This window comes from Centroberyx affinis, unplaced genomic scaffold, assembly GCF_046629955.1.
Source record: "Centroberyx affinis isolate AG114_WGS23_722 - 3 ecotype Tasmania unplaced genomic scaffold, CSIRO-AGI_Caff_v1 ptg001494l_1, whole genome shotgun sequence".
Classification (NCBI taxonomy): Eukaryota; Metazoa; Chordata; class Actinopteri; order Beryciformes; family Berycidae; genus Centroberyx; species Centroberyx affinis.
In genome coordinates this window covers 239,763-258,684 of record NW_027279959.1, presented here as the reverse complement: position 1 = coordinate 258,684, position 18,922 = coordinate 239,763, and the positions used below count along the sequence as shown (strand labels likewise).

The window sequence follows — 18,922 nt, the reverse complement described above, 5'->3', positions numbered from 1 at the left end:
GCATGTTTTTCAGCGTGCGTCTTCCTTGTTGCAGTGTGTCTGGAAGGCCTGCGGTGCTCCGAGGGGCTCTGAGCACTCATTATTAGCTCCGCCTGCTAATGAAGCTACCTGGCAGTGCCGGCGAGGCGCTGGGTGTCAAGACAACACAAACACACACACACACACACACACACACACACACACACACCCCACACAGTTGGAAAAGAATATGCGAATTACACAGTCTGGATTCTCACCATAGCACATCCAATTAACAATCGACAACGAAAAAGCTCAGAAAATTGGTTTTCTCTCGCATCCACGACACTGCCTCTATCACAGTTTGAGGGATAAGAAATCATTTTAAACATTTCAACTATTAAAAACTTAATCTCAACAGCAGGAGAGAAAGAGAGAAGTAAAGTGAAAGTGTCTTTCTATCTCCCAGTAGGATTCAATGTCAGTGTACAGAATCAGTATTCTATCAGGGGAAGGAGGAGGAGGAGGAGAAAGCCTACTTGTCCGTGTGCGCAGCAAGTGACCTCAGTTCAGGGAGATAGAGACTCATTATGCCGGCCATCGGTAGCTAGGGACGTGGTGCTATTTTTTTCCGGGGCTTCTCCCTAATTAAGAAGTCTGCAAGGTGGGCCAGTGCCGTGCATATTAACTGTGCGAACGGTGCCCAGTGCTAAGCCAGCCATTAAGAAATGGGGAGAGCAATTAAGCAGGAATCTGAGGAATCTTAGCTTTTTGTTTGACATTAATGGTGAGAGGCAAGGGGGTGGTGGGGCAGAATAATAGGGAGTCTATCTCAAGGTTATGCTGCGTTAGATGGGGCTGATTTGAGGTTTAATCGGCTCAATCAGCCTTATATTCTCCCTGCTGCCACAGATAATAAATGCAGAGGCTGTTGTTAATGGATCTCTTCATCATCATCATCATCATCATCATCACATTACCATGAAACCTTGAAGAAGATTTCTGTACATCTCGCTCTATAGTATAGGCTAATTAACCTGCCGCTTGGCGTCGTCAAACGATGTTGTTTCTCTGATTCTTGTGTGTTTCTAGATAAAAGTAACACAGTGATCAGAGGCAAAGCAATACATTGTAATGCTCACTTGGTTCAGAGGTGGGGGAGATCCTGATTATATTCCTGTATCTCTCTAATGTGTCTGTAAGTTCTACGGTGCATTGCAGCCCACAGCAAAGCAAGTGAGGCCCTTTCCATTACGCAAGTGAGTCTTTGAAGACTTGCACTTAAACGATACCTCAGTATATCTTCAACTGTTAGTCTAACTTGCACAAACATTTAACTAATGAGAGCAGAGGGACGTGAATGGGGTAAGTTGCTGTGTGTGATGCTTGTGTGTAAATGACTCATATAACAGGGGCAGACTCTTGTCATAGTGATGTGAAACACACTCTCCTTCCATGCGGGGCTTTGTTGATGTGCCTCTGGTGAGGGCCAAAAGCCTCAGCCTCCCAAGGAGCGTATTTACTGTATCCGCTCTCCCCATCTCAGTGAGTGCTGATTTATTGATGTTGCCATGTGAACCTTATTGCTCATAGTATAGTCTATTATATGATATTTTGGCTGGAAAATGTGCTTTTAACTGGGACTCTAAAGACTGAGCTTATAAGATCCAGGTTGTAGAGCACCATCTGTGTCTGATGGCAAATGCACCACTTAACTTTCCCGTCTCGCTCAAACAGAACTGTATATGCCTGTTATGGCCCCCGCCATTTTATTGATCACTTCAGCACTTCAGGGGAAATTAGTTTGGATTATTAAGATTAATTATAGCCATTAAATGCAGATGGGATTTAGACGGTTTGACTTAGCAGCTTTTGTACATGTTTGTATAGACAAAGATGTTAATGGTTGTCTCACCTTCATTAAGACCATTGATTCTAAACATAAAACAACCTGCACTCCTCTAGGAAATTAGATCTACAAACTGCCTCAGCAAATTAATTGCAAAATAAAGTTTTGCATATGTGCACGCACGCACAGTCACACACACGCACACACACACATGCACAAACACACGCGTGCACATGCACACAAACACATTATTTGTCTGAGCCCTTTTGAATGTGAAACAATGCTGTTCCATTATAACAATAACAAGTGCTTGCATAATTAAGTGAGTAATTACACAACTCAAATAAATAATTAAGATTCAGGTGATAGGTGTTGAGCTGTTGCAGGTGTTGAACCTCTTTTGTTGTCCTGTAACTTGTGAACTCAGTTCTGAAGCAGGACTGTGTGTTTGGAATATAAATTGGAGCATTTTTTGCCTTCTCTGTGAGCGAGTGTGTAATTGTGTGTCTGTGTGTCTGTGTGTGTGTGGGTGAGTGTGAGCAGCAGTTGTTAACAAGAATCTAACAAGAGTGGGGCCAGTCGAGTGCTATACAGCTAGGGCCGAGCCCTCACTCATGCTCTGCTGGCATGTTGGGACTGCTCATTTCGGCTCCAATCCTCAATAAACACCCACCTTGTAAACAAATCATTGTCAGTGGTTTAAACTGTGAGACAACCTGGTGGTATTTTGTATTATAGTTGCATACCAGTCTTTTGTGTTGCCTTTGCTGTACCGTTGCCAGAGTTGAATATTCCTCAGCAGCTTCTGTAGAAAGAGTGACACAGTTGTTATGCTAATAACTATGTGCAGTGCAGTTTAATGACATACAGCACATTCCAGACGATTCCAGTTTTCTTCTCTCTGTTTTCTTGCAAATCTGCATGGAAAAATCTGAGTCCCTCTCAAAAATCTACACTGCAGATGCAAACAGCATCTCGAGAGGCTTTAGATGCTCGCTACGCACAACTACTGACAGCTAGACATCATAGCCATAGCCCTGGGGAGTGCCTCCCTTCACCCTCGCTCATTAATAGCAACTAGTCCTATGGGGAGACTACTGTGAGTGAAGCTGCTACAGATGGAACTGTTTAGGCTATAACCCATGAGAGACCATGCTTTACAGAGATTATAGAACAGCTGAGAGGCGTTGTTAGGCATAATGCAAAGCGCAATGCCGGTAACACAATATTGTAATAAAAATAAGAACACAAATGTTCATAGAGCTTTTATTTCTAATGAGAAGTAATAATAATAATTAAATGTTTTTCTTCTGCCCTGGGGCCCTAATTTTGTGCCGGAGCAGATCAAGTGTCCTCTCAACTGTGACAGTGTTTTCAATCCTTGAAACCAGGATCTTAATATTGACTATTTTTGCTTACCAGGGTTCCTCTATTTTGTATTTCTTTATTTGTTTAGGTGGATTCTGATGGGTTTTGAAGCTGCAATGAAAGTAATGGGGGAAAAAAACACTCAAACACGCATTCCAGCATTTCACGGCTTTGTGGCGTATGGATAAAGGACCTCTTCTATCCAACAGGTTTCCCAAAACTAGCATGTGAAGCATGCCATTTTGTAATTGCAACAGAGATAGGCCTTCAGCTGTGAAAACATTATGCGGTAGTACAGAATCATGGTTGTAACTGTTTTGGTAAAATTTGATAATGGTGTAACAGGAAACAAGTTACTTTTTTCCTCTATCCTCCGATTTCCAAAATATTATCTGGATAATTGAAAGTACTTCAGTCATGTAAACAGGATTATTGTGGGGAGTTGTCAGTTTATGCAATCAAGTAAACAGTTTAATTGGACTCTCTCTGACCTCCAAAATAAAACACAGTCTCCATAGCACTCAGTTGCCAAGGCACACGCAAATTCTTTTTTACACTAAAATGTGAACAGAAAGTTACTCATTGTATTGGCAATAGTTGCATTATTGTGTGCATGTAAATGTAGATGACTAACTGGATGCAACCTTTTTAATCACTTAAGTAAAACAAAGTACTGGCAACCAACAAAATAATGGAAAGGCATTTTATAGATTTTACTACAACGTTGTATGTATGTATCTGCACATGTGGCTTTTGTGTGAATCATTGTTTTCCAATATAAAACTGTTGATGCACATTATCATCACGGGAAGCATGATGACAGGGATTTCAGTAGCTCCAGAAATGTGAATTCAGCTTAAAAAGGGACATCATCTACCCTTGGTTGCATATTTGGGGTACCCTATATTCGTTCCTTGTGACTCTGCACGTCCCGGACAAGGACATCGACTTCCTCGAGGAGCTTTTTTGGCGCAGCTGGTCTGGACTCTCCTCATCCATTACGAAACTGTCAGTGCACCATGGCAGAGAGCACACTGCTTTTAAAGGGAGTGAGAGGAGCTGATCTGATTGGCCATGATTGATGCCAGCCTCCACTTCTAATGATGTTTTTTTCCACACGTCCTGAAGGGTGGTGCTTGCCTTAAATCTGCTCAGCCAATCCCAAACTTCATCATATGACGTCACTACTTGTGTACCGTTTTGTTATGGGGTTTTTTGCGCCCTCATCTTCAGCATTTTTTAAAATCACTTTTGACTTGTTCAACTCTGTGCTAGAGGTAAGGTAAAGATTTAGATGCTTTTTGTTGGCGTGATTAGTATAATGCATTGGTGGTTTTAATGACACATTAAAGTTACTAGCATGCTTGCTACCTAACTTGGCTATAGCCATTGCTACGTTACTTACTTTGAACCTGCGTGGAACAGTTGCTTCACAATATTTTTTAATGTTGCAAAGCTGCAAAGTTATGGAACTGGTCTGGATATCTTAGCTTGCTTACCACTTAGCTTGCTAGCAAGCATGGATTTCATACTTCTGTGTTGACCCAGAGACATCATGTAAGTGTGTTGACCCAGAGACATCGTGCCTAATGTGGACCCAGAGACATCGTGCCTTATGTTGACCCAGGGACATCATGTAGGTGTGTTGACCCTGGGACATCATGCATGATGTTGACTCAGGGACATCATTTGTTTATTTGACCATTGACCAATAATATTTGTAATGTAGCCACAAGGTTCACAACCCATGATAAATTGCAGATAGGAGTTTTGCTTATTGAAACATCTTCTCAAAAACTGTCCATCACAGTCCCACTTGACATTTCAAATTGGCCTCCTCTCTTTTTTGATTGGTCGCCTGATTGAACCAATCGTAACAGTTTCTGCCCTGAGAAGATGTTTCAATAAGCAAAACTCCTATCTGCTGATAAATCCCTCACTTGTGTAGTGGTTAAGTTTTGTAATGACACTTGTTTGGCTCTAACTAAACTCGGTTCATATCATTCTGATTGGATTGCTGGTCATTTTGAGTAATTGCTAGTTTGTTTATATTGACTGTTATTATTCATGTTTACTTACTAGAGATGAAAATATTACCAACCAACATGCCACTCCAGAACACACTGCTTGATTTCAGGGTTACACTGTGCTAAGAGGTTCTGTCCTTCTGTGTGGTGTGTGGTGAGTGTGGCGAGGAGTCCATGGCTGGTGCCATATTTCAGCCTTGGCATGGCGGAGCTGGCCACTTCCTGTAATCTGAGCATCTGATAGATGGTGACAGGGTTGGCACCGCTGCTCAAGGAGAGCGTACGGGGCAACACAATCCCTCACTGTTTCCCCACGCTGTCAAATAAAGGGTCTCGCTTGGTCTGCTGTGTGCACTGTCACTTACTATGACGCACACAAACATGGCCATATAAATACACATACATACACAAATACTACATACACATACACACACACTGTACCATTCTTAAATCAGATGGAGTACATTGTGAACAGATTGCCAAGTTAATAAATATAGGACAGCCAAGGGGAGGCTTATCAATGAATATACAGTACATATATATATATATATATATATGTGTGTATATACAGTATATATTTACACACACACACACACACATATATTTATACATATATATGTATATATACAGTATGTATATATATATATATTTATATATGTATATAACTTTACCCCATTTCTTGGAGGAGTCTTTGATTTTTGGAGGCACCCACTTTGTGAACTTTCTCTAACCTCCATTTATTTTGCCATTTCTGTGCATTAGAAACTGATGACTGTCTCTGTGCAAAGGTCTGAGAAAATACTTAACACAGGGCCATACCAACAACAACACACATGCAGTGATTAGGCACAATTTTATTTGCTGGCTATTTTGATCCTTTAATCATGCTTTTTCCTTCCTTCCTTCCTGTTGTCACCCGGCGCAGTCTGAACCCATACAGTTATGATGAGAGCTGTGTGTCCAGCAGTGTGGACCACCTGCCGCTGGCTGCCCTCCCCCTCCTAGCCATCGTCTCACCACGCTACCAGGATGCGGTGGCGACTGTCATCGCCCGGGCTAACCAGGTCTACCATAGCTTCCTGCAGTCAAAGGATGGCCAAGGATTCACGGGTCAGGTATGTCCGACTCCATAATGTGTCTCCCATCCTTCTGTATCTAAGCTCCTGCAGGGCCCGCTGACGCACAGGGCATGAGTCATAAGGAACGAGTTCAAGAGAGGAGAGGAGAGGAGGAGAGAGGAGATCTCCTACTCTCTAATCTCACATACACAATCCAGTAATGGGTTGCAGTCACTTTAATGGAAGTCAATGATTGTCAAAGGAAGTAAAGATTGAGTTAGAGTGCGCTGCGTAATCTGTGGAAACTGTGGGAGCTCAGGTCTCCAGAGGACTGCAACTCTCTGTCAGCAGACACATTTAACTCTATCGCACCTGGAAACAAACTGGTTCCTGATAACAACCTGTGTCTTCTAATTAGGTAAAGTCACATACAGAGATGCTGCACAATTAAATAGAACTTAACGGCATTAACTCTGTGCTCTCAAACACAACTTCACACAAGGCCTGCGGTAGCTATGGGCAGGGCCTAAACGTGCGTCTTGTCCACCCAATCAAAAGTTAAGAATTCTTTTTTTTGTTCAGCCAATGGAAAAATAGCACAGAAAAAATACCAGTACCGTTTCTAGGAGATGCTTTGCACTAGATTTAACTACTAGCGAATTTCCATCAGCAGGCCATTTGCATCAACTCAAATTTATTCGATGAAGGGAGAAGGACAAACTGAGGAGAATGATCTATGTCTGCCAGACCCCTACCCAAAGTCCCACCCCCAGCAGCAGAGAATAGTTCCCCACCAATCGGTGATTACCGTTGTTCCACACTCTAACAGATACCATACTATTACCCTTTTAAAGATATAATTACGGTGACTTTTCTAGAAAGTTTACCCAATTCATGAATGCTGTGCTGCTAGCGAAAGCTCATAGTTTGTTTTCTTTGTCACTTTTCAGTTTGAGTTTGAATAAGACTACCTTCTATTTTTGTAAATATTGGCTATGGTGAGAAGTCTCACTGGATTAGGTTTTAATTTTATTTGAGAACTAAGCTCATCCAATGAAAAGAACTATATGGAGTTGATTATGTTAAAATCTGGATGAAGGATTTTAGGGTAAATCAATCTGCCCTCCACTGACTCAAATCATAGGGTAGCAGCAAACTTAGAAATGCTGCTTCACTACCTCCCAATTTCCCTGCTTCAAATTGTTCTTTATAAATTAGAATAGAATACTACTTTATTAATCCCCATGGGGAAATTAATCTTCTGCATTTAACCAATCCAAACACCCCATACACAAACACACAGCCATAAACTGGAGAGGCCTGAGGGCACAATGGCAGGAGCTTGCATCTGATCTTGACTCTGACAACCCTCTGGTTGCCAGCTGTCATTTTGCCAGATTTTTGTGCCATCTAGCCAGGGATTTGAACCGGCAACCTTCGGACTACTAGTCTGCTTCTCTAACCTCTGGGCTACCTAACGCCCAAGTTGCCCACCTATTATTTCTACAAGCACACCCTAATGTAGCAGGCTAAAACCGGCCCTGACTCCACATTGAGTATTCATAACTTAATTAAAAAGCCAGGACAACAAGTACAATGGCAGCATGTCCAACAAATTAATGAAAAAATATGTTGCTTTCAGTGAAATGAAAATCCATGCTGTAGGAACAAGACAAGAGGTGTGAAAATGCATCCTACGACACTTTTTCGATGTCCAAAAATAGATCTCAATTTATTAGTTAAAACCATGATATTTCAGTCTAGAGTGACTAGATGACCTTCATCAGACAATCAACGATAGAAAAAGAGAGCATTATAAAATCAAAGTGATTGGAGTAAACAACCCCACAGGTGATTACAATAATCATAGGTAATTACAAGTAGACAATATCTGTTATTGACTTGTTTTCTGCTATTATGGATAGAAATGGATGGACGTCATGATTTTAACTAATAGAGCAATAGAGATCTATTTTTAGACATTGAGAGTGTGGCGCCTTCCTATCCTAGTAAAATATGTGCTTTTCTCAGTTTCTTATTGACATTCATAGGCCTCTCCAATCTGCCTGCTGTTGAGGCTTACATTGATCGAGCGCATGTGTGTGTGTGTGTGTGTGTGTGTGTGTGTGTGTGTATGTGTGTGTTTGCGTGCGTGCGTGCGTATGTTTTCGAGCAGGTATGCCTGATGGGCGACTGTGTGGGGGGCGTGCTGTGCTTCGACGCGCTGTGCTTCAGCAACCACCAGAGGCCTGGTAGCCCCAACAACAGCAGCAGGAACAACAGTACTGAGAGCCTGAAGGTAGGAGCCCAAGATCACACTGATAACATAATGATGCAATATACTATATACAGGCTATACAGGTTTGGGGGAAGATGAACAGATGGCTAAACACAATTTCACAGCTGATGCATCAAGATTACATGCTTGTGTTATACCTCATCTTCATCAGTGGAATTAATTATTAATTAATGTAAAATTATGCCGTGAAAGTTCAAGTCGTCCTCTTGCAGGAAAATATGACCTATGTTGCTGTAGTACTCAGTACAAGCGTGTCAATGTACAGTATTGACATGCCATCCCAAGACGTGGCACTGCACTCGTGTGAGCTAGTTTGTAATTTTGTGTCCGTTTACCCCATTAAGCACCGCATGATCCCCGCTCTCTGTCTATCAGTCCCTCTCCCCTACTTCCCTATGCCATCCTCCTCTCCACCGTCCCTAACCTCGCCTCATCCTCACTGAAACATAAATCAGCTCAGTTGGCTCATATCTAATAGAATCACTCTTGTTAGCGCAGCCACAGTATTTCTCCCACATTCACCTGTTGGCCTGAGAAAAATATTAACTTCTATCTGACTGTGTGTGATTGCCTGGTACAGCCAGTGCTGTGGGTGAGTGTATGAAGCTGTATGTTCCACACTCTCATCCTCCTACTCAGGATAACCCAGGCCTGCTAGGGGAGGGCAGCCCAGGCCTGAGTTCCAGCAAGAGGCTGAGTAAGAGCAACATCGATATCTCTGCCCCCAACGAGGGCCCCGGCCCGGAGGGGCAGCTGCTCAGCCGCAAGCAGAGCGACTCGTACGATGGAGACACTTCGTCCACAGGCCAGCACAGCTTCTTTTCCAGGTAGAACAGTACGCATGAACATACCCATGCACACACACACATATAGACATACATGTTTGTATTACTATACTTGTGAAGCCCTTCAGTGACTACATTAATTCCTAACCCTAACCCTCTCCACTAAATGGCTTAACCCTAACCGTAAACTAAACATAATCGTAATTCTAACTCTTAAAGGTAAACCAAACACAGACTACTTTTCAGGTTTTCCTCATCTGTTAGTCCTCAAAACCACAGAAATACAAGAACATACACACACACATACACACACACACGCACACACGCAATGGCTTAGGGAATAGTTGCAAGAGGAGGGCAGGTTATACACATACTTCACATATGTACAATCAAACATGTAATCTACCAAGTACAGCCACAGACTAGTACTGTTGGTTATTCTGAAATGACATTGGAGCAGATGGGGGTTATATGTCTTGCTTACAAAAAATTCAACAACATTTCCCAGATTGTAAAGGAACTCCACAGTTGCTTGCCATGATACAATAAATCTTATGACGTAAACATGACGTTTCTACAGTCCATCAATGATGAGTGCATTAGGGTTTGATAGGACGACCCAGATGTTGCACACTGGCCCTTGTCCAGGTTTTCCTGGAATATGTCACTCTGATCCCCCCTGCTATTTATCAATATTTGCAGCTAGGCTGCCCTGCCTGCCTGCCTGCCTGTCTGCCTGCCTGCCTGCCTGTACTGGACTATAAATAGCCTGTTTGTGCCTGTGCCAGCTAGTTTGCGTGGGAGACTGAGCACTGCAGGTGAATGTAGCTGGGAGGCGTTGGTTGGAGGGGGTTGGCTGCCATGTTAACTCACTTCAAGCAACCAGTGCTTCCATTCCAAATCACATGGTCCACCAGGCTTACACCATCACAACTACATCACCCATGAGTAATTCCCTTACTGAAGATAAGACCCCATCAATTCACAGTTACACCACATTGTGTCCATAGCAATGCACCTCTCACCTTTTTCCTTTGCTAGTTACACTCTTGATTGAATCAGAGCTTGGCTATGTGAAGGACAATTCCTGCTGCTGGATTTGCTCTTCACCCCTGCCCTTCCCAGTGGACATCCCCAGTCACCAAGTCTAACCAAATCTCCTTTTCTCAGACATCATTCAACTCATCACAATGGCCTCTGGGGTAGCTGTCTACCTCATGTTCACTCCATTTCTGATGTTTACACTTAGACCCTGCTCTGCTTTGGCCCTGGCAGGGAATTGTGCATGAGACCAGCGGTGATAGCGCTGATCCAATGAAAAACAAGGAGAGACACTTAGCAAGCAGTGGACCTCTATTTTGCTGCCATGTCTCTTTTGTTTTTCTCTTTTTCTTTCCCTTGTCCCACCCCGTTCCTCTCATATTACTCTCCCTTGTTTTTATTAATTAATTTAATTTGTCCTCCAAAGGGGACATTATTTTTTCACCCTCTGGTTGGGGCACAGTGTTAGTCAGGTTGCAGCGCCCCTGGAGCAGGTATGGGTTAAAAATCATGCTCAAGGATACTTTGATGGGTATGGCCATGCGAGGGAACAAACCCAGGTCCTTCAGATGTGGGACAACCTCGCTAACTACTAGGCCATCCTGCAACCCCACTGTCTGCTAATAAGAAAAATCTCTTTTTCCTCAGCGCCTTATGAAGCTGATGGATTGATGGAGGGAAGAAGTGAAGGAGTAGACACATGAAGAGAGAGAGAGAAGATAGGCAGCAAGAAAAAAAGGAAATGGAAGTATAAGGCAATCAAAGCCCTATTGATTTGGCTTCTTAAGGTGGCTGCAGACTGTAATCCTTTTTCCCCATGCAGCACTTAATGGGGAAATGTTGGCGTTGGCTGGCTAGAGGGCAGAGAGATCTCGTAGAGGAGGGGTTACAGTTGAGGCCAGCTGGGCTGTTCAGACCGCCATAATCCTGATGCTTCCTGTGAAGCTCAGACAGGGTGACTGAAGAGCTCTTCAGGCTGAGTCATAAAGGCCCGGTGCCGACAAAAGACCCCAGTATGCTAAAACAAGCCAGCCTATGATTGAATTATTGAAGACAAAGCAGAGACATTATTGAGCCTACACATTTGCCTCCCCAAATTCAGCTTGCACACTTTTGACATTTATGAATTTCAGGTTACTCTTGCTTTTCATTTCAAGAAATCCATCATCATCATTTCAAGAAATCCATCCTGTCAACGTGATAACTTCTCACACTCTATTTCCATTTCTATTCCCCAGTTTGATGAAAGAGAGTGTAGAGGTGCGCGGCGGCAGTAGCACCAGTCTGGTGTTGAACCCAGGCCGATTTGACTTTGAGGTGTCAGACTGCTTCCTGCTGGGCTGTCCGCTGGGGCTCGTACTGGCCATGAGACGCACTGTACTGCCTGCTGTCCAGGGTAAGGAGCAGCAGCAGGACTCGAAGACACATGTGATGCATATGAGAACATGCACCCTGCCATGCACACGCATACACACACACACACACACACACACACGCACAACAGGAGTATAATGTCATTTTGACAGTGCAGATCTCCTGTAGCTGTGACCCATATTGACTCATAAGTACAATATGACATAGTTGTATTGACTTAACAGTGTAGCAGCCTGCTCTACAGTGTTTCCCACTGCCTGCAAATAATTTCTCATCTTTTACATTCCCAGAAAGCTTCCACAATCATGTACAGGTCAACGCAGTCTACATTCTGTGCCAAAATCCCACTGTCTTTTCTAATGGCTGCTACCACCCATTGTGCTTTCTGACCCTCAGTGAGCCAGCTTCATCCGGCCTGCTCTCAGATTTTCAACCTGTTCTACCCCTCGGACCCCTCTGCCTCCAGGCTGGAGCCGCTGCTGCAGCCCCTCTTCCACAAGCTGCCCCCATTTGCCGTGCCACGCTACCAGCGCTACCCTCTAGGGGATGGACGCTCTACACTCATAGGTGAGAAGGGCCATTTGCCATTGGAAAATCAATTTAACAGTAGTGGGAGATACAAGAACAGCTTCTGTTCCTAATGAATATTTATACTGATAATCTTTTGGATTATGCATTTCAAAGCTGGCGTGAAACCTTTGAGGAATTCTAAGTAGTGGGACTGAATCACAGCGAGAGGGCTATTCTATGATTTAGTGATGTTAAATTTCAGCGGCACACATGTACACATAGCAGAGGCTCTCCCATCTGTTTGAGCTAGCCCTGCAGATGCACTGCTAAATCCAACCCCCGAAGCCTTAAGTTTAAAGTAATTACACTTCATCGTCTTGTGGTGCAGTACCTTTAGCCTGTCACCTCTCTCTGAGGATCAGGCACAGTGTGTGAGATATTAGTCTGCTAGATATGGCACAGCACTGCTGTAATCCCCCTGGAGGGCTTGGTTGTGGAGACTGAGTCCGTAATGAGCTGCTGATTTATTTGAAGCATGTTTTTAGCCTCCTTTTGGGACACAGAGACTCACTCTAAACAGCAGTTATGACGCATCGCCTGGTTTCTCTGCCTCTCTATCCTCCTACCTCACTGAGAGAAAGTAGGACAAGGACTGATCACTCGCGCTAACAGCCTGCAAGCATGAACCTAGATGAGAAGATAAGGTTTTGTGCAAAGCATCAGAAATGAAAACGATCTTACTCAAGACAATCATTACAAATGAGTACAATTCCAAGTATATAACACATCCAGAAGCAGGCTTGTTTAAACCAGCCTCGGTTAGCTTATTTGTTTGTTTGTGTTTGTGTATATTTGTGTTTTGCTTATATGAGACCTATGTACAAAAAATAATCTGTGACATGATAATGATAAATAATTAATGTTTTCGTCCTGCAGACTGAATACCCAAGCTGTGATTAATTAATTCAATCATGTTCTGCCAGTGGTGCTGATAAAAGTGATGGTGTAAAAACAGACACACAGTGTACACTTGCAGCTTTACTGGGTTTTAATTATGGGTCTAAATCCCTACTCCATTGATCAAGCTTAGAGGCTGTAAAATTATGGGTTAAATTAAAAAAACACAGACAGGTAAACACAAACACACAGGCAGACAGACATACAGACACACACACAAGAAACACCCGCACATGTTGCTCATTTCCAGCTCTGTAATATGGTAATTAGTTGTTATGAAGGCATGGAGAGGCAATCAAATCAGACTCCTATGGGTATGATTTCAACATCGATACCCATCAACAGTCTAGCTTTTATTATGATGAATGGTATTAATATAGAGGGAATGAGCCCTCTTCCTATTGATTCCAGCTCTGTTCCAATGGGAAATGTGATCATCCAAGAGAACAACTGTGCGTGGAATTATAGTAATTTATATCAGTAACGATCACATGGCCACTGCGGCATTAATGTGAAGATGGTAGCCTATTTTGCCTGCCTCCACTTTCCTATAGGAGAGAGTGGAGCAGGCTTGAGTTAAAAGTCGCTTTTTGTGTCATTATAAAAAAGACATTTCAAGGCCACAGCACGCTCATTCTCCCTCACCTTATGAATTCCCTCCTCGTCCTTTATTTTACTATTCTTATCAGTTGGTTCACTCTCCCCAACCCCCTGCTTAAATCCTCTCCCTCTGTTTCCATACAGGTATACTATATGTGCCACCTAGGAGTGACCTCTAATGGGACTGGTCGATCTAATTGCATCAACTTCAGATTTTTACAGCTGTATAGTCTTGATTTCTCTTGCTCTTTCTTTCTCTCTCACTCACTCACATAGTCAAACACACACGAACACATAGAGCTTCACGCCCTCTCCCTTTTTTCCCTCTTTTTATTTTTCTTTGTCACCGTCTAGCCCCACCTTCCCTGCTCACGCTTGCAGTTTTTTGATGCTCCTCTCTCTCTGCACACAGCATTTAAAGCTCTGTGTGTGTGTGTGTGTGTGTGTGTGTGTGTGTGTGTGTCAGAGCAGAAAATGCGTCACAGTCAGTGGCTCTTTTCTCTCCTCTCTACCAGAGAAATCTATCTCTCACTTTCCCTCATTCTCTCTCTTTCCTCTCTCTCTCTCGCTCTCTCTCTCGCTCTCTCTCTCTCTCTCTCTCTCTCTCTCTCTCTCGCTCTCCATTCATTGTGCTGTGAATGAAAGACAGAGCCCTGCTAACGTTTCAGAGACTGAAAGAGGATAAGGCTCCTCTGAAAGGAGTGGGGCAGGGCTCATTAAAGATATCAGATTGAAGGAAATCTAATTGCAGAAATATTACTGTATGTTCCTGGCTTCAGTTACAAACAGTTATATTTTGTTTGTATTAAGATTGTGTGCAACATCTCGTATGTGTGACATTTCATCCTCATCATAACAGTCCAAGCTGTGACTGTATTAACCACACCTGATTCTCCCTCACGCCTGAGTGAGTGGCCTTTAATCAGTATTCTGTTGCGGATACCAATCCTTCGCCGGCCTGGGGATTCAAACAGGCAACACCCGGGTGGGTCTGATGATGGTTTGTTTTATTTAAATCGGCAGCAAAAAGGTCACTCCAGAAGCTGAGAATGGGTTAATCTGCCAAAAACAAATTGCTTAATGAAGTAAATTGGCTGGCCTTGGGAATAATTTGATACATTTACACATACTGTATGCAGGCAGGCAGGCTCACACATCGTCCAGAGTGGAAGTGAGCTCTATAATGCTAATGTTTCTATTTAGTCTGAGCACAAGTCATGTAAACACAGAAAATCATGTCAGAGCAAACAATCAGCACAAGCTTTTCCTCCCGGAGATGTAGCTAGTGCAATAGCAGGATCCTCTCTTACCCACGACTGGCCCAGACACGATGCATCCTGTTTAACATTCGGAGGGAGGAACACTTGCTCTCATATTACATCTCAGCTCCCTTCAACCATGCTGATCGCTGTACCAGCTCCCCATTTCACCATGTATATCCACTCCATAACATCACAAGCCAGTCCTTTGTAAGCTCCTTGTGGATACTCATGAATCCACTGGGTTGATGTTAAATGGGAGCAAGTGAAGGACATGGCATGGACGTGGGGACATCCGCCCATCGTGTCTTGGCTTGTTTGTGACATGCATACAATATATGGATTGCAAACCTTACATTTCTGCAGTAACAGACATGCACTCAGCAGACACACACGCACACACACGCACACTGTGCTTAATGGAGCATTGTCAATGCAGCAGCTCAGTATAATGAGGAGAGATTCAATTTAGAATCCTCTTTCAGAAGGATAAAAAACGGGCAATGTCAAATGGTTGCTGATGTAATGACAGAAGAAATTATCCTTGGTTAGTATTTTGGTGTCCGTCATTGGCAGCATATGGGTCTATGGCACTGTAGGGATTTAACATTGGTATAGAACAGGTAAATACTGTGTCTTCTTTCCCTTTAACCTGATCTCTGTCTCATCAGCCCTTCTCCCTGAACAGAATTGTTCCTGTTGATGACAGTTGCTTGTGCTTCTTCTTCAAAGCCTAATGATAACATCGCTGCTGCAGGAAAATTGATCGGCACAATGTGGATGTTCTTAGATTCGTTTAGCACCTCGCTACAGTCAACATCTCTAGAACACCATGTAGCACAACACTGCAAGACAAGCTCATTCAGACATGAGTCAAGCTTCACCCAGTGTCCTAACACATCCCTAGCAACACATAAGCCCAGGTAACAGAGGGAAAATGAGCACAGGTCGGGTTGAAAAAACACTGGAGTGTTATAGTAGTTTGTGGAAGAAAACCGTGTGCTCTCAGACAGAAGAGACAGCTGATAGAGACCGAGCCTTATAGCTATGTTGTTCAGCGTCCTATTGTTCAGCTATGTTAGATATTACTGCTAAATGGAAGTTGTATTATATTCTGTCTGAAGCTCTTATTGTCCCCGGGATCTTAAGTAGGGTTTAAGATAAATGTGCTATTGAATTGACACTTGTCTCCCCAACAATTGAATTATTGATGGAATCTGCCTCTACTGCGTCTTGGAGACTAGCAAGTAGATCCATGATGTCTGGTGAAACTGAGTCGCCAGGGCAAATCCTAATTTTCTTATTATGCAGTATTATCGCAAAGCAAACACGTGAGAGCTTCTGTGCACAAATGTGCCCCTGGGAAAGAAGAACCCAGCCTAATTAATGATTTAAATTGTCAACAGGGCCAAAGAGCGAGATGCTTTTTTTGGAACTTACAATGCCAATATAATGTGATTCATGCCACAAATAACATTGAAAGCCTCTCGTCTGTCCTTGTACTCCTACTCAGTACTCTAGTCTTTGGTTTTCCTTGATAAACACAAAGCAAGTCAATACACAGCATGGTGCTATCTTATTAGGGAAACTAAAAGCATTGATTTAAATGATGTGGCCGGTCAACTGTCATGCAATCAAAGCATTTCCCTTCATCCTCCCCCTCCATTTGTCCTTCTCTTCTACTTCTCTCCATCCCTCTCCCACCCCATCCTCCTCTCACCCTCTCCAGCGGACAGTATTCATAACCAACCAGATGTGTTTTTGGAAAGTGAGCAAACTCCTGCGGGTCCAGTGTCGCAACCCTCCTCCGAGACAGAGACTGATGGAGGAGGAGGAGGAGAAGAAGGAGGTCGCAGGGCCAGTGTGACCAGTGTGGAAAGTGAAACATCGCTGTGCTCAATGGGCCGGCTGGGCAGCACCATTGCTAACGGTGAGTGGGAGGGATGGGGGCGGGGGCGGGGTGGGGGGGTTGAGGGTGATGGGAGAGGGAGAGAGAGAGAGATTGGTTAATGTTTGCAGTGTTACTACAATTGAACCACTGTATTGCTTTGGCAACATGGGTCTCTTTCCTGTCATGCGAGAGAGACAGAGAGAGAGAGAGAGAGAGAGAGATAGATAGATAGATAGATAGATGAGATGGATCGATAGAGAGAGCGAGCGAGAGAGAGAGAGAGAGAGAGAGAATATGGCTGGCTACATTTTCTTGTCTTGTTTTTTGAGTTATCACTAGTAAATAGATCCAAGTTCATGAGGTCTCACAGCTCCTATGTTGACCTCGGATTACCCCGTGTGTGTGTGTGTGTGTGTGTGTGTGTATCTGTGTGTGTTTCAGTCTCAGGTAGCTGGTGGGGCTCCAAACGGCTGGACTTTGCACTGTACTGCCCTGATGTGCTGACCTCCTTCCCCACAGTGGCTCTTCCTCACCTTTTCCATGCCTCCTACTGGGAGTCCACTGATGTAGCAGCTTTTATTCTCCGGCAGGTAGGCAAGCCGTATTATCTATCCTCTATATCCTCATTGCCCTTTTTCCCCAACTACTATCAAGGAGTGGTATAAGTACATCTAAATGTATTAATACCATTAAAGGACTACACCGACTTTTTGGGAGATTGGCTTGTTGGTGAACTTACTATCTACATGTTACCATAGGAGTACCACCAAAATTATCTCACATCTGGTAGATATTTCTGTCCTGTGCACATAACATTAAGTGCCCATAGGCAATTAGTATGGTCTAATGTAAGAAGATAGAGCTTTTCGTAATCCAGAGTTGGTGTTTGTGTTTTTTCTTCCAGTAAGTAAGTAAGTATATAATTTATTTATCAAAGTGTCATGCACCAAAAGGTGCCCAGCCTGCATGGGCTTACAAGACACTACAAACATAACAAAAAGAGCAATAACATAGTGAGCGCGAAAGAACAAATACAATACACCTCCATACATGTCAAACAATGTCAAACCAAATATGAGCACAGTCCTGCTTCTTAAACATTACAGCTATAAAACATAACTTAGACACATCTGAGGCACAGACTGTGCCTCTAACACATCAAACATAAAGCACCCCCCTACGCTGTTGGTAGGCATTTAACACAAACTGAGCTAGGTGAAACACTTTGTCTGTAAACAAGTACTGAAGTCTACATTCATCAGACATAGAAAACAAATCAGGACATTCTGCAGATATTTTACAAAAAAGCCTATATCTTCCAATCGCCTCGTCACATAAAGGGTAAGTTGACCAATGGGCCAATTTCCCACAAAGTTGATGTATTCCTTTAACATATGCCATGTAGCGGATGCTTTGTCCTGAGTGACCTTTCAGGTGCCACACAAAGCCCGAGGTTGTGGAATGTGAATCTGTGATGCATGACGCACACCGTTTTTATACTGCTACACTCTTGACATTTCCTTGAACCAAACAACATTACTTTGTGACAAGAGCTGCATCCTCTTGCTTCACACACAACACAGCATAGAAAAATGATGCTGGCTAGCGGTAGCTCCACTCCTTCTGGACACACAATAGAGTGTGTTATCACCAAGAATCAGGGAGTGAGCATGTAATGTCATCAACACTCCTCAGTGGCTTGTAGCTGTGTATAGAGCTAATTATAATAAACAAATATAGGTACAAGCAGTGATTATGTCCATAATAGTGAATGTACAAATTTTGGAGGCAAAAAGTAAAAAATTGAAAAAGAAGAAGCAGAAAAAGTTTTAAAACATTTAAAACAAGTCATAAAACATAAAATGACAGAAAATCCAAATTGACTTCATCATGTACACCTGACTTGGCTTGATCCAAGGATTCTTTGGAAAAAAGAATTTCACTTC

At 43.1% G+C, this 18,922-nt stretch overlaps 1 protein-coding gene across 1 annotated transcript in view; it reads left to right on the top strand.

Annotated features, from left to right (window-relative positions):
• Window positions 1-18,922, top strand: part of pitpnm3 (PITPNM family member 3) — a 70,247-nt gene that overhangs the window by 43,286 nt on the left and 8,039 nt on the right. Inside the window, exons 9-15 of the mRNA XM_071527140.1 lie at window positions 6,128-6,317; window positions 8,437-8,559; window positions 9,199-9,386; window positions 11,624-11,781; window positions 12,156-12,326; window positions 16,815-17,015; window positions 17,418-17,566. Coding sequence (XP_071383241.1) covers window positions 6,128-6,317; window positions 8,437-8,559; window positions 9,199-9,386; window positions 11,624-11,781; window positions 12,156-12,326; window positions 16,815-17,015; window positions 17,418-17,566 — 1,180 coding nt within the window. The remainder of the gene's footprint in view (window positions 1-6,127; window positions 6,318-8,436; window positions 8,560-9,198; window positions 9,387-11,623; window positions 11,782-12,155; window positions 12,327-16,814; window positions 17,016-17,417; window positions 17,567-18,922) is intronic.